Source organism: Megalopta genalis, chromosome 12 (genome assembly GCF_051020955.1).
Source record: "Megalopta genalis isolate 19385.01 chromosome 12, iyMegGena1_principal, whole genome shotgun sequence".
Classification (NCBI taxonomy): Eukaryota; Metazoa; Arthropoda; class Insecta; order Hymenoptera; family Halictidae; genus Megalopta; species Megalopta genalis.
In genome coordinates, this window is record NC_135024.1 from 5,885,449 (window position 1) to 5,900,211 (window position 14,763).

The 14,763-nt window shown below is 44.5% G+C and overlaps 1 protein-coding gene across 1 annotated transcript in view; it reads left to right on the plus strand.

Annotated features, from left to right (window-relative positions):
* The window catches only part of LOC117217437 (cell adhesion molecule 3), a 56,487-nt gene that overhangs the window by 19,898 nt on the left and 21,826 nt on the right, over positions 1-14,763 (plus strand). The window contains exons 3-4 of the mRNA XM_033465037.2: positions 5,040-5,175; positions 10,798-10,931. Of these exons, the coding sequence (XP_033320928.1) occupies positions 5,040-5,175; positions 10,798-10,931 (270 nt within the window). The remainder of the gene's footprint in view (positions 1-5,039; positions 5,176-10,797; positions 10,932-14,763) is intronic.

The following is a 14,763-nucleotide window of genomic DNA, read 5'->3' on the forward strand; positions in this document are numbered from 1 at the left end:
ATCTTAGATACGATTCTTTTGTTTGACGCCGGCATAATAGCTAGGAAATTTTAGATTTTAAAAAAAATTTCGAAGATGGCGGTAATATAAATTCTTAACATTAAGATAAGTCATCCAAGAATTTTCGTACTTAATTCTTAGTTAAATAAGCACAATGCTATAGTTAGTTTGCTGCCTTTTAACACCCAAGAAATATATCTCAGTTTTTTAAAATGGCACAAAAGTGGTACCACCGGCATACAACAGATAGTTTTTGTATGGCACCAGCGTGGTGCCACCGGACGGCATAGTGTTAAGATACCAGTGATGGTTTAGGCAGTAGTTGGTAATTTTAGGTCTTCGTCTTTTTTACATTCGACTCACCTTGTGATCGAAGCTTATATGTTTTCACACAAAATCGAAAAATAATAAAATCAACTTCTAGCGATTTTGTATCTATGTGCATCGGCACAATGTTGCATAAATTGTTCTGTGTTGAAAGAAAACACCGAGCCAGAAGAAAACGTAGTCCCGGAGCTGTTGTTCGCAACAGCTTCGACCACAACATTCTGGTTCTCTTTCAGTTCCTAAACAAAATGAAACTAAGCTCCTCTAATAACCAATTACACAGGCGTTTTCTATCTACGAAAGTTTGAGTTTCTGGCTGTTCTTTCTAACTTGTGCGATTTTGTATAGTATTCAAAAAAGGGAGAACAAATGTCAGGACACACAGTGTCTCTAATATAAAATATATATCGTTGTCACTACCAACATTGCATAAATAAGACTAAAGTTGATAATCTAATACAGTAATCAACTGCTACTCCAGCTATGCGACGAAAGACGTAACTTTCTCAGAATTCTTTCGCAAACACCAGCTTTTTTTTTACATCATCAGCCTCTGTCCACACGGTTGCAGTTCACGTCAGACACGAATTTCGTATCGGGTCGACTCGGCGAACTCATAAAATCAATCTTGCCGGTCAAACGACAGCCGGTTTCCAGCCGAAAAAACTTGACTGGCTGCACGCCGCAATTTCGGGCCGATTCATCGATCGGGAATTGTCACGCGTAACCGGCGAGCCCCGGGATTCCCGCGTCGGTTCTACTACGTTTAATTAACAATCACTCATCTCAAGAATAAAGCAGATCACCGGATTAATATGAAAATTCGCGTGATAAATAAAACATCGAGCGCGCGCCGGCGAAATCCGCGAGCGTATCTCATAGAATCCGTCAATTCCGGACAATCCGTTGCGCGAAAAAAAGAAAGGAAAATAAAACTAAAAATTCCCTCGGAAACAGGAATTTCCAGGGTAACGACCCCTTCCCCCCCGGCGGGCGCATGTCCCCGGTCAGGCCGCAATATTCCGCGAAAGCTTTCCATAATCCTTCGTTTACCATGCGAGTGTCTCGTTATTTTCGCTCCCTCCCCCTTGGACGCGCCCTCTACCCCCATCACCCCCTTCCGTACGCTTTCCGAAAAAGGCGCGTTAGAAAATTACGAAAAAAAAAGAAAGAACAGGGCAACAAGAATAAAAACAATAGGGAAAAGTAACACCGGCGCAAAATTGCTTTTCCGGGCTTAGTATTAAATCCTTGCCGGAACGATGTTGCTTACCGAGTCGCGCGCTATTGGCCGGCAGCGCGTGTACGCGACAGAATTCTCCGCGGGGCGAGAAAGAGGCCGTCGGTTTTCCGTGCACGGTGTGCGCGCGGCGAGCTGCGGGGCTCGCGAGCGAATAAATCGCGCAACGCGTCGCGGAATTCTGCGGAACTGGCCGACGGGACGCCGTTACGGAGCGTAATGTTGCTCGTAAACTGCGCCGGGGGGGTCGGCGTGTATTCCGCGAGACCGTGAAGCTCCCCTGCGCCAGAGGGGTGGCTGGCTGACTAGCTGACGCCGCCGTCGTCGACGTCGTCGTCGCTGCCACTGCCGTTGTTGGCTCGAACAGCGACTCTGACTGTGACTGTGACTGGCTGCAACGCCGTCATTTTCCGAATCGATATCGCGAAGAGGCGAACGCTGGTCCAGTTTGCCGTCTTCGCAACCGTGGATTATTCAACGGCCGTTCCGCTGCCCGGCGGAACAATGCGAATCGGCCGCGGGTCTTTGTCTTCCGGTCGATTGATCGATGCTCGCTAACCACGCAGCACACCCCGCACACGTACACACCCATACAAGCGGGCCGCTCTCCCCTGACGCCGACTCCGACGCCGACGCCGACGCCGCTTCCTTTTTTTCGGGCAGCCCGCGCCGCGACAACGTCATAAATCCATGGTGCCAAAAGCGTATCGAAGGCTCGCCGAAAAAGACGCCGGTCAAAATGCCGGTATGATCTGCATCATTGCACGGTAGATAATATTGTTCGCGGTGTGCTTGCACGCTGAGTCATCGCGATGCTCCTTTATTTGAGATGTTAGGCGAATAGCGCGGTGGTTTTTGCTTTTAACGCGTCGCGTGCCGACGATCAACCCCTAAAATTCTCGCAGAAGCGACGTAAATTAATCGACGAAGCCGAATCTAGACGGTTAAAATTTACCGTGGTAAATACTGGTTTAACTCTTTTGTGTTCTAAACGTGAAATTCAGTTTGCTCGAGTATCTTACGATAATGAATTTCGAGAACCGGTTAGAAATTATCGACGAATTTGAAGAATCCAAAATCTCCAAGTTCTCGCGGATAAAGCAGATCGACGATCTGATATTTAACGAACCCAGCTTCGCGAACACGCCTCGCCAAAAAAGCTCGTGTCAGAGTACCTTCCACATTCTGTGCAATGGCGTTTATTTTTCAGCAAAATTGCACAGCATGAGCAAGTACTAATTCTACCAACCGGAAAGGTCCGGAGGAGACTTTTTCCGGCATACACGGGAACTCCGCCGAACAAAAACGAGCAGAAGTCATGAATTGAAGCTGGCGGTGCTCGGTCAGCTGCGAAACTCCTTCGACCCGCGGTTTTTAAGTAGCTTTTATATTTTCCAAATAATGCGCGTAAGCACAGTTTCCCTAAATGAATGCGGTCCGTCTTTTCACCCGGTGAAAAGCTGACCTCACCCAGTGCTCAGGACCTCTTAACCTTTGCTTAAATTCAGTAACAGTCGTGTAGACTGACCTTTTGTAAGCTGGGATACTACCTGCATTTCGGTCTCAGCTATAACCGGAAACGCGCCATTCTCTTCGGCGTTCCCGCGTCTGTGTCTGCACAAGTTCCCCAGCATCAAACCGACGAATCCCTTTTTAACCGTCCCAGAAACGCGGTCCCGAATTCGGCCCCGGCTAAATAATTTTCAACAATCTCGACTTTTATTCGTTCCTCGAATAAAAATTTTCGTTTTCAGCCTGCGCATAACGCGTTTGATGCGCGTACATTGCTTAGAGAAAATCAAGAGGGGATCGTTCGTGCAACGATGATGTGCATTATATGCAGATTGGAGCCTTCTTAACACGTTCCCTGCCAGACCGTTTTTTGAAGACTTTCCGTTCAAGCCGCGTGGGGCGTATGCGCCCCACGCTTTACATTTGTATTATTTTGTTTCTGGCGTATGCTTTACAATAATTAAAATAGTGCAAAAATCATAATTATCAAGGAAAGGTTGTATAGTTTAACATGCATAACACAGCAAACCAATAAATTTATTTTTCTAGGAATTACTTTAACAAATACCTGGCTGATCATTATTATGCCAAGCGAGTTGCATCCTCACATATAAGTTTTTTTATCATGCCTATATTAGTTTAAAATATAACATTTTAGTTAAATTCAAGTTTGTATGCGATTACAAAGGGATGTTGCGATGAACTTTGTTAAAACATGGCAAACATAAGTGTGGTTTATCCACACAACTATCACAGAATGTTACAACTTTTACAGTACTATAGAACTATAAATCAATCTCAGCTTCAGTGAAGCAGTAAGTATTGTGTCAACGACACGCGAATAAATGACTGATCGGAATAAGAGAAATGCAGTTAAAACAAGTTACAGTAAAGAAAAATTGCCCATCACGCCGCGTGGGGCGTATACGCCCCACGATTAAATGAGGGCATCAGCAATAGTATTAAGATGTCCATAATTGACTGCATAATGAATTTTTAAAAAATTCTTCATTTTACAGTGATAATACCGAATGGCTTGAACGGAAAGTTCAGCGTGGGGCGTATACGCCCCACGCGGCAGGGAACGTGTTAACCGTTTGCGTACCACGAACCACTTTTGCGCTCTTCAGATTTTGTGTCGAGAAAAGCCAGGGCATTTGGCCGAAACAGAACGACTTACGGCCCACCCGAAATCTGTCGAAACGTGCTCAGTCTTTCAGACGCATGTATACGTCGCGCGTCGCATCGCTATCAGTCTATTCTATAAATTAATAGTATATATATTTTCATTCATAACGTTTTATTTTGTTTTACGGCTTTTCTCGACACATAATCGAAGGAGCGCTATTACGCTCTTCGGCTTTTTTAGATCCTGTTTTTTTCAGAACCATCTCTGCTACGCAAACGGTTAATCATTCTAGAGATCTGTTAAAATATTTTTAAGTACGTGATTCAAATGTTTAAACGAATGCTAAGAAACTTATTTGGAGAATTAGATGATCTCTATTCAAGCTAAACGAGCCAATTACAATAATGCTACGAATTCATTAAAAAATGATCTCGTAATTGTAGTATATTATTCAAACAATTCATTATTTCTTATTTCTTATTGCTTATTTATTATTCCTTCGAAGTTTCCGTTCCAGTTTCCGCGACACCGCAAATATTGGGACTTTCAAACCCAAAATTCGAGAACTGTCTTTGCTCCTACAACGCAGAGACAGACAAACGTCGACGATTTGCTTAAGGATGATCTCTGACACAAGTTCCATTGGCGTGTAGCTCGAATACGTTGCCTCGTAAGATCGCAGCGAACAAAGGAGGGATCGCGGGGTGAACGGGGGGTCTGGCTGGTTTCGATGAAGATCATCGGGAGCAGCCGGTGGCCGTAGCTAATCCTGTTTATTTCAGTTTCGTCAGTCGGGAAGCCACTGACGAATCGATCGGTACTCTGTTGCAGAAAACCGAGAGCAACTCGACCCAGCTGAGTCTGACGAATTTGGAGCTGAACGCAGCGGGCGCGTACAGCTGCGAGGTATCGGCGGACGCGCCTTCCTTCCACACGGACATAGTTTCCGCCACCATGAACGTAGTCGGTAAGGGAAGCAAGCGTGTTTATTAAGTCGTGCCGGAACTTTACGCCGCGGCGGTGCAAACGATACGAAAACGTGTCGCGTTCGAGTCTGCGGCCTGGGCAGCATTCTCTTCTCCGCATCTCTCTCTCTCTCCCTCTCTCTCCCTCTCTCTCTGGTCCTCTCAAACTTGAGCCGCGCAGTTTCGAACTGCGAATTAATACCAGCCACGGCCTGGATGGACTTAAGGGCTTACGCGAATCGCTGTGGACCGAGCCGAAGATAATACTGCGGGTACACGCGGCGGAATGAACGGGAATTAGGTGTTTTAGGGGAAGTCGAATTAGGTTAACCGTGTTTTTCTTCGTTCCCTCGTGATTGCCCGATCTCTTAGCCCCTTTCTTCGTTCGATTTCCGAGCGGCGACCGGCTCGGGGCGATTAGGGGATGCCCGCGGCGCGAGGCGTGTCTTCTCGCAGGTGCGTCGACTCGGCAGCCGGCCGGCCATCGCGTCGCTCGCTCATTAATTTATCGGTTAATGACAGATCACGAGGCGATACGGCGCGAAAAGCTGAAACGCGGCGGTGCGCGGCGAATAACAAAGCCCCGGGGTGGATTAAAGACAGTTTGCAACGCTGGTCCCGCGACGCCACGCCGCGCCACCGCCGCAGCCACCGCTGTGTCGCGTCGCGTCGCGTCGCGTCGGGCCGGGCCGGGCCGTGTCACGCCATGTCGTCCCGTTTACGCTGTTGGTACGGTAAATACGCGGCCGCCTGCGAAGCCCGTAAATTCGGGACCATCTCGTTTCATTGTTGCGAGCTGAATGGAGGCAAAGAAAGCGACGAACGGGCCGGCGAACAAATAGTGAGAATTACCATTCCGCCGTAGCCCACCTATTATATAATTGCTATTTTAGCCGACTGCAGGAATACCGGTTTAATGATCGTTTTATGACGCCATTACAGTCTTCGGATCCGCGCCTTTTGTCTGGGTTAAGCTGCGCGACAAAGGGACCGGGATGAAGCAATAAATTTCGCCACGCGGAATATTTCTGAATCGCGGCCGCGTCTCGTTCGAGGCCACTCGTAAATAGAGATCGCTACGGCGGAATGTAATTAACGAGTTAATAGGCGCCATCGCCGGGGAACGACAGGAATCGTTTCTTAACTCGCCGACTTCCCGTCGTATTGCCACCATCGAAAGACCCACGAAGTCATTCGGCCGACGCATTCGCTGTCTAAATTGGAACATTCAGATCCTCGGATTAAATGTCCACTTTTCCCGCTCTTAACGCCTCGACGACCGCGCCAAAAACCTCAAAAATCTCATAAATTTAAAGCGTTTCATTCGGACAAATTAAAATTGCAAAGCAGACCTCTCTCTCTCTTGCAACTTTTTAACTTTACTTTTTCGACAATCTTGCTTCTTGCGAATCTTGATGAAATTAAGACGTTATAATGGATCAGTGTGAAAGGTAATTTTAGATGTTAGATGATTATATCACCCACACATGGGTGACGCGGCAGTCAAAGTGTTGATAGTGTAATTATGATACACTTTTGTCATAGTGCAATCATGGTATACTTGATTACTAATATAAATAGGATAAATTTGTGAGCCATTTGCCGAACATATTTTAATTTCTTTTGGCTTATTTGTTGTAAATCACGTAATATTTTGTTGTGTTTTTTGTTTCTATAAAATGAAAAACATCCGAAATAAAGAAATTGATTTGGATGTATTGGCGCGAAACGAAAGTTTCCTGCATCAATGGCTGCGTTAATTATTTGAGTAGATCTTAAATTCTCATGATCTGGGTAAACGTGACGCTGGATCAGAAAAGACGCGAATAAGCATAGTTCATTAATATCAACAAGCCTGAAAATGGATTCAAATGACTGAGGATTCAAATGTTTAAGATGTCGTTTGCAATCACGATGGATTAAAGTTTCTCGTGAAATCACTGGTTTTTATTCGGTTATTACGATTTTTATGAAGGAATTGAAATTCAACGATCTCGAGAAAGATGCTATAGTAACGCGAAACTGCATTATTAACACGATGAAACTCTACTGAATGCCGAAAATATGTTACCGCGACTTTTACAAATTTTTTAAGTTATCGAGTAATTTCGCGCGGGAAATAAGTGCTCTATAAAGTCTAGTTTACGGCTAGTGCGGGGGTCTAAATCAATAAAATATGAATCACGTAATACACAGGAGTGATAAAGCTCGTGTTATTAAAATCAAGATTGATACTTCCCGACTCGTTAAATAAAAAGTAAGGGAACAAGGCAGCGTTGATCATAAAACACGCGCCGCACCGATGAAACCCATCATTTTACGAGGTACAAGAAATCCTGAATTTCATTGACTCGTAATCAGTTCGTTAATAAACTTATTGATTGCATTTACAAACGTTTACCCGTGGAACATCAAGTATGGGCTACAATAAGATTAAACACGGATTGGCTATTAAAATCGATGCTCAGCTTAACGGATAATTCCCGGTTCTATTGTATTTACAAGTTTCGAAGGTTCTTATAGATTATTGCCATCCCACTAATGCCCGATTCACTTTGCACGGAGTTATTTCCACAGGAGAGTGTGTATACGCGTGGATTAAAATTTGGCTTTTGTTCCCTGGTGTTTTAATAACATTTTTCTGTTACGTCGTTGCCCCCGATTGCGGAGAAGTCGCGAGCCAATAAAATGAATTGTAAAATATTTATCTGAATCACGGGGGCAGTATCAAGTCCACTTTTTCAAAAATGTCACACGGTTTTTGCCGTAGATTTTCCATTCTTTTCGGTGGTAAAAATTATTTCGCTCCATATCGAGTTCAATTCGTTTATCCTTTAAAAAGGATTCCAGTGTTCGGCACATTGTTCCACTTTTAAACAATAAAATAAATTTATCGTCACAAAATCGAAGTCTCAATCTTTCACAGTTACAAGGATCTTGGTCCGTCAATTTCCACTCTTTCAAAGCATAATCTGACTTCGAAATAAATATCTATTTATTTATGATTTCATGATTTTTGAGAGTCCACAATTTACAGTCAAGAACTTCTTAACGAATTGTTCAATTGGAACAGTAATATCAGTCGTGTACCAACAAGCCATCTCCATGAACGTAATCTAATAATTTCGTTTGGTATTGTTATGCATAAAAAGTGCTTTAAGATTCCTCTTACAATTAGTACAACACAATTGCAAATCCTATCAATAGGCTTGCGCTGCATAAAACATTAATTCCTGGCGGTCGAAGTCCAGCATATTTCCAACAACATTACGTTTACCGTTGCACAAGAATGCAAAATGATAAAAATATAGAAAACGAGACGTTTCAGACGTTCTAGTCGTGATTCAGCATACGCTCCTCGCAGAGGGAGACAATTTGATCATAACCAACGAAACACAAACGGCCTGAATTCCGGCTGCCAAGAGTCAAGTAAAAATTGTGAACACGCGGTACTCCGAGCATGCTAAACAGCAATCGTGCGTAAATAGTCCACAAGTCAAAAGAAAGCAATCGAAGGATGACAAATAATACCAACTGGCTTTCCTCGGAACGCCGCGATTTTATCGTGCGACGTTGTGCTCCGAAATAAATTCGCAGCGTGGAGTAACTCGCGGATGGCGAGAAATGCGTAGATAAAAATCTGCTTTACAAGCGGCGCGATATTTAAATCGAAACTACGGCCATCCGCGGAAACGATAACGCGCGTCGCGACGCCGTGGAGGCCGCGTTCTCTCAGGGCAGAACGTTTCCAATTTCTCGCTTCGCGCGCGGTGTCTCGCGTTATGGGAATATACTTATGTTCGCGCGAATCAGACCGTCGCGTATCAAACCAGCGCCGGTAGAGACCGTGTCGGGGAAGCGGAGAGGACAGAGAGAGAGAGAGAGAGAGAGAGAGAGAGAGAGAGAGATGGGGGACACGAAAACTTTTCTCGTGCGATTCTCGATTCGAAAACTCGGATGGAAAAATCTCCGGAACGGGTAACTCGGAGCGGGAAAGAGTTCCATCGGCGAGCGATCCTTAATTTTCGTTTCTCGAGGCCTCGGCGTCCCTGGGTTCCGCGAGGCCGGTATGATACCGCTGCGGAATTCCCGCGACATTTTACGGTCAGCCAGAGAAATTACGCGGCGGAAATTTCCGGAGACAGGAATATGGAGTTTCCTGGCGATCGCCGGCGGGCCGCGGCGGTATTTTGATAAAACGCCCGCGCGTTTCGTGCACCTACAATTTTTGTTACGAACACAATACCGAGAAAAAAACCCGGCACACTCGGAAGAGAACGCTCGGAAGAGGAGGGCCCCTCGAAATCTTGCGCATTCTGTTCCGCTGTTAACAAATCCGAAATTCCGGGAGAACAGTCGTATAATCTTGTCCATGCACGCCGGAAAAGTGGACGACGCGAGAGAGAGAGAGAGAGAGAGAGAGAGAGAGAGAGAGAGAGAGAGAGAGGGAGATGACGCGACGGGGTCCGAGCAGAGGGAGAGGCAGGTGGGGATAAAAAGGTATATATAAGGGGTGGGTTTCCTCGTTTTATCAACGTAGGATGCTTCTTGTTTTTACGGGAGGGAAAAGGTTCTCGTGTATTTTTCGCCGTGTTTGTTCTCCGATGAATGCTTGCGGTAGTCGCTCGGATGTTTTACATAGAAGTCGAAACGAGGAGCGGGTGGCGGTCGGGAAACGGGGCGAAAGGGAAAGGAGAAAACAGGAGAAAAGGGGGATGCGGAGGGAGAGAGAGAGAGAGGAAAAACGAGGAACGAAAACAGGCAGCTTGAAGAGGCTCTTACGGATCATAAAAGCGATGGGATAGGACGGGATGGGCGCGCGAGCGGATCCTTCCGTAAACCGAAACCGGTCTCTCCTTCTCTCTCTCTCACTTTCTCTCACTCTCTCTCACCCTCTTTCCTTCTCTCTCGCGTTATCCGTTCGCCGAGAACGAAGTTCGCGGGCCAAGAACCGTCAGACGATCCCGGGGCTCGGTCGTTTGACTATGCCACAGTCACTATGCTGATCGCGCGCGCGTGAATTTCTCTGCCGATACGCGGGTTACACGCGACCAAAGAACCGGAGCCCGGGAAAAGAGTCGAACAGGAGATACGGCGAACAGAGACACGGGAGAACGGGCTGGGTAACGGGGGGAGGGGCGGAAATATCAAACGCACGGTTCGGATACACACGGATCGGCAAAATATTTGGCGCAGCGGGCGCTAGACGCGGCTCGCCGACTGAAAGAATCCGGGACAATGGTGTCCCTCTTATGAATACATTACTCCGATATCGAAACGCGAGCGCGAATTGCCAGGCATAAAAGAAGAATTTTTCATCAGGCTCGCGGAGAGAAAGAGAGTGAATCCGTATCAAAGATAGAGGGAGATAAAGAAAGAGCGCGAGAGGGTGGGGAGGGAAGAGAGAAAGGGGGAGAGAGAGAGAGAGAGAGAGAGAGAGAAAGAGTGTGTATCGGTATGTCGGCGTATCCGGGAATCTTGAAAAGTTTTCCCTCCCTTTTCGTGCAATACGTGCACGGCGGGCAGGCCAGCGAACGTCAAAGCGGTGTTTCGAGCATGCCTCGCATACTTCCGGCCCCCTCCCCCCTCCATACCTGTATACCCGGCCGTCTCTTGTTCCGCAGAATTACCCTCTCAAGGGCCGTCGATACACGGGTTAAGGAGGAAATACCGGATTGACGATATGTTACGTTTGAACTGCACATCCGGACGGAGCAAACCCGCGGCCAATCTCACCTGGTACATCAACGATCGACGAGTACGGGTTTGGTATATAACCAGCGCGGAACAGAGTCTGTGAATTCCGCCGGCTCCCGCAAGACGCAACCGATCCTCGACTCACCCCCGCAGCTACCCTTTCCGCAAGCCCGCGCGCCACGCGTTTCAACAACTCCCGGAATGATCGAGCTTGTACTTTGCTGGCTGTTGGTTATTAGGTTATTAGGTGTACCGCCGAGAGTAATCCGTTGCGCGCGACGGCGCCCGCTTAAACCGGATAAACAGGCCGAGAAGCGACGGTAACCAATGGAGACTAGCTTTCTTTTCAGGGGATGCTCGGTTACGCGGCGCCGCCTTTAGCACGTTCGCTATTCGAGTCGTATGTTTTGTACTTTGTTCGCGGGGAACAAAAGCTTCGCGGAGGATTCTCGTGTGACAAGTATCGATGGTGATCGTTGGGAATTTTTTCTCTAGAGAAGTATCGGCGATGGGGGAGTATAGTTCTTTGGGACGGATAGATGCAGTCTTAAACTGTGAGGAAGTATTTTGTTTCTAATCGAATTCGATTGTTTGTTTATTCGAGAGCGAGATGTTCGTGGCCGAGCGAATGGAACGAACGAACAATTTTCTTAACCCTAGAAAGATAACCATATGACAACGTACGTAAAAGATAACCATACGCTTCAGAGGCGCATGCTTTTCTAAGGCGTCAATTTTATACTAACAATGGATATTTATTTAAGTTAATCTAGTCATTTTAAAGGTTTGGCATTATTGTAAAAATAAAATGCATTTATATTATATTTTTTTATATTTTAAGTAATTTTAAACTTAAATCACTAGACCTCTATGAAAAATTAACAAAAATCAACAGTCTTCGCAGGCGCCTCTGCGACGTAGGTTATCTTTCTCGGGTTAAAGATGGATAGCTCGTTTTGATCAACCGGCAGAAGAACCATTCGAAATTAAAAACTGCTAACGTTTAGGAGATGACGATGTCTCCCGATCAGAAATATCGATTCTACGTTGTCGAAGAAAAATGTTATCGATGAAAAAGTAATAGCTAAAATGTTGGTTCTGGCATGAAGCAGGTAGTTTAAATATGATATAGTGAAGAGAGATTAAAAGAAACTTTTAAAATTAAATTATTAAAATTATTTAGGGAGTAGAAAAGATTGCACTCGGTTCTTGTATCTTGCAGTTCATGCGAACAATTTTTATTTTCCATTTTTAGGTTCCGTGTTTATTCGCGGTCTACTTGTAACGAACCGAATGAGCCATATTCAGGATTTCGCGTTTAATTCAGTTTTTGAATTATCCCTCGAGCGGATTTACGAAATGCAGTTGCAACCTGTTACATGAGTAATTGTCCTTAAGCTGATGTTACTACAGATTTTTTTATGCGTTCACGGCATCTTCGGGTCTGTCACAGGCGAGAGACTCTTTCCGCACAAAAGAAAATTTCCTCTTATTCGGATTTTTGTGAAATAATCTATGCAGATGGGAATCTGCATAAAGTAATGCAGTCCAGTTATTACTTAAAACCGTGGCGTAAAATGTAAATTTCAGAAAGTTAACGACACTTTTTCGTTGTACTTTTTAATATTTCATGCGGTGTACGGCAACGGTTAAAATACGGCTGCGTTTCTAGGGTACTTAGGTTGGATCTCATCTCCGGTAATCAGCGCACCATTTAGATATAGAAAATCATGTAAACAAGCAGCAAACACTTATTGCGTTAATTACTCTTCTTGTGTTTGGCATATAGCTAAGCTTAGGATAGATTAGGTTCTTGTTAGATCTGGATTAACACGTTAATTAGATTGGGCTTGTTTAGACAATGTTGCTTGTGTTAGATTATGCTTGGCTCAGCTGGTTGACACTAGTTTTATTAGTTTTACTCACGTTGCCTTAGATTAAGATTATTTTGGTCGGATAATGGATTAGTTAATTTTCGCTAATTGCGTTAAAATTTTAACTATAGCCAGAGACTTCGTAGTCTTTTAAAAATCGGAGCTTGACTTCTTCATACATTTTTGTATAGCAATAACAAGCTTATTCGTAAACTAATGAGTTACCCTGAGTAAAATCAGTTAATTTAAAAAATCATTATATTTAGAATGAATAATTAATCTTCATTATGATCAAAATAGGCGATTGTAGCGAACGTGTTAATTATGGCACTCTTGTAAATGAGAGGATAACGTGTTGCAGAAAGATAAATTTCCTGAGACTAATTTCCTTCGAGATAATGAAAACGAAAATATTTTTTTTAAATAATCCCATTGAAAGATTATAATTCAAAGATGAGTTTGCTCGAAGATCATAGTTACGATGACGTCAACCAACGGTCGGAAATGGTTGTGGGCAAAGAATGAAAGATTTCTTATTACTTTTTAATAGCCATTCCGGACACATGTGGCCACAAAAGTATCGAATTGCCAAAAGTGAGTTGAGATAAATGTGCGGCAAAATGCATGCAGCACGCGCGCGACTGCATGACAGTTGGCCAACGTCGTGTCTGGCCAGTTCTGGCTGTTTCTACTTGTTGTGAACTCCGCCGGTGGTGTTCTACCTATTTCACATTAATTTTGCCAGTCCGATACCGTCGCTTATTCATTCCCGCCGCGCGGAAAAATATTAACAGGACGGGGACTTCGTGGTTGTTGACCAAGAATTGCAGCAGACAGCTGGCCGACGTTATATAAAAAGTTTTGAACCCGGTCGTGCACGCCATATTTGCCGACTCATCTTTATGCATTGTATTAAGAATTTCATTTCGAACGAAAGTTTTCCCCGGGACGAATGGGAATTTGTCTCTCTGTTTAATGGAAAGCCGCCGGAATTTATGCAACAACCGAATAAAAATGCGCGCTTCTTCGCCCGGCTCCACGAATTAAACCTCCCTCGATTACTTTTATTAGCGAATTTATCCTTTAATCCCTCCACCAGCCGATGCTGCCCGCGGTTTTATTTTTCCAAGACGAACGAGACAACCTTTCGTCGAATGTATTCGCGGTCAGGTGTGTCTTAAAAGTGACATAACTTTCTCCATAAAATTTCGCAGAAATTTACGCGTCCAAAAATACGATGTAACTTTTGTTTCTAACATTTTTGGACAGTTTCCGCCCTTTGCGACAAGTAAACCATTAGGGAGAAGGACAGATTTGGATAGAAGGGTTGATTTCTCCTTTGATACTAGGCTTAAGGAGCACCAGAAATTATTATTAATAAATTACTATTTTATAGTGCTTCATAAAAATAACAAGCCAAGTATTATTCAGATTTGTAGCGATTTTTATGATAGCATATGTTCAATAGAACTTCATTGAATAAATTTCTCCTAAATGTATCTTTGTAATCTCGATAATCGTAAATTAAACAATCTGGAACGTGTCGAAACGACGAGTTCCGTAAACTTCGCGTTAAAGTACAAAATGGGCGCAAATAAAATACGATTAAATTCTTGAAAAATCTGATTTCCGATTCTCCGTTTCACTATACACGATATCGTAAAAATGTTTCCACGACAAAATTTAAGATGATCTTTTTTATTCCAGCGTACATTATCATTCTTAAGAAACAATATACATTTGTCGCACTAGCACGGTTTCGTTAAAATCGACGTGTATCGGTCTGCCGAGGTTGTCTTGTTAGTCTTCGTGCAGATTATGGAGCGGGCATAATGCGGCGCCGCGGAAGTAGCTCGCTCTTAAAACAGGATTGCTATTTGAAAAAGAAGGAAATATTTTGCTTCAGCCTGGGGTGACAGCGCTTCGAATAACAGCGTTGTACAAGCTCTCGTTACCCGATGCGGGATTTAACGACGACGCCGACGACGAAGGATTTTTCCCCGTCTTACGCATTAACCT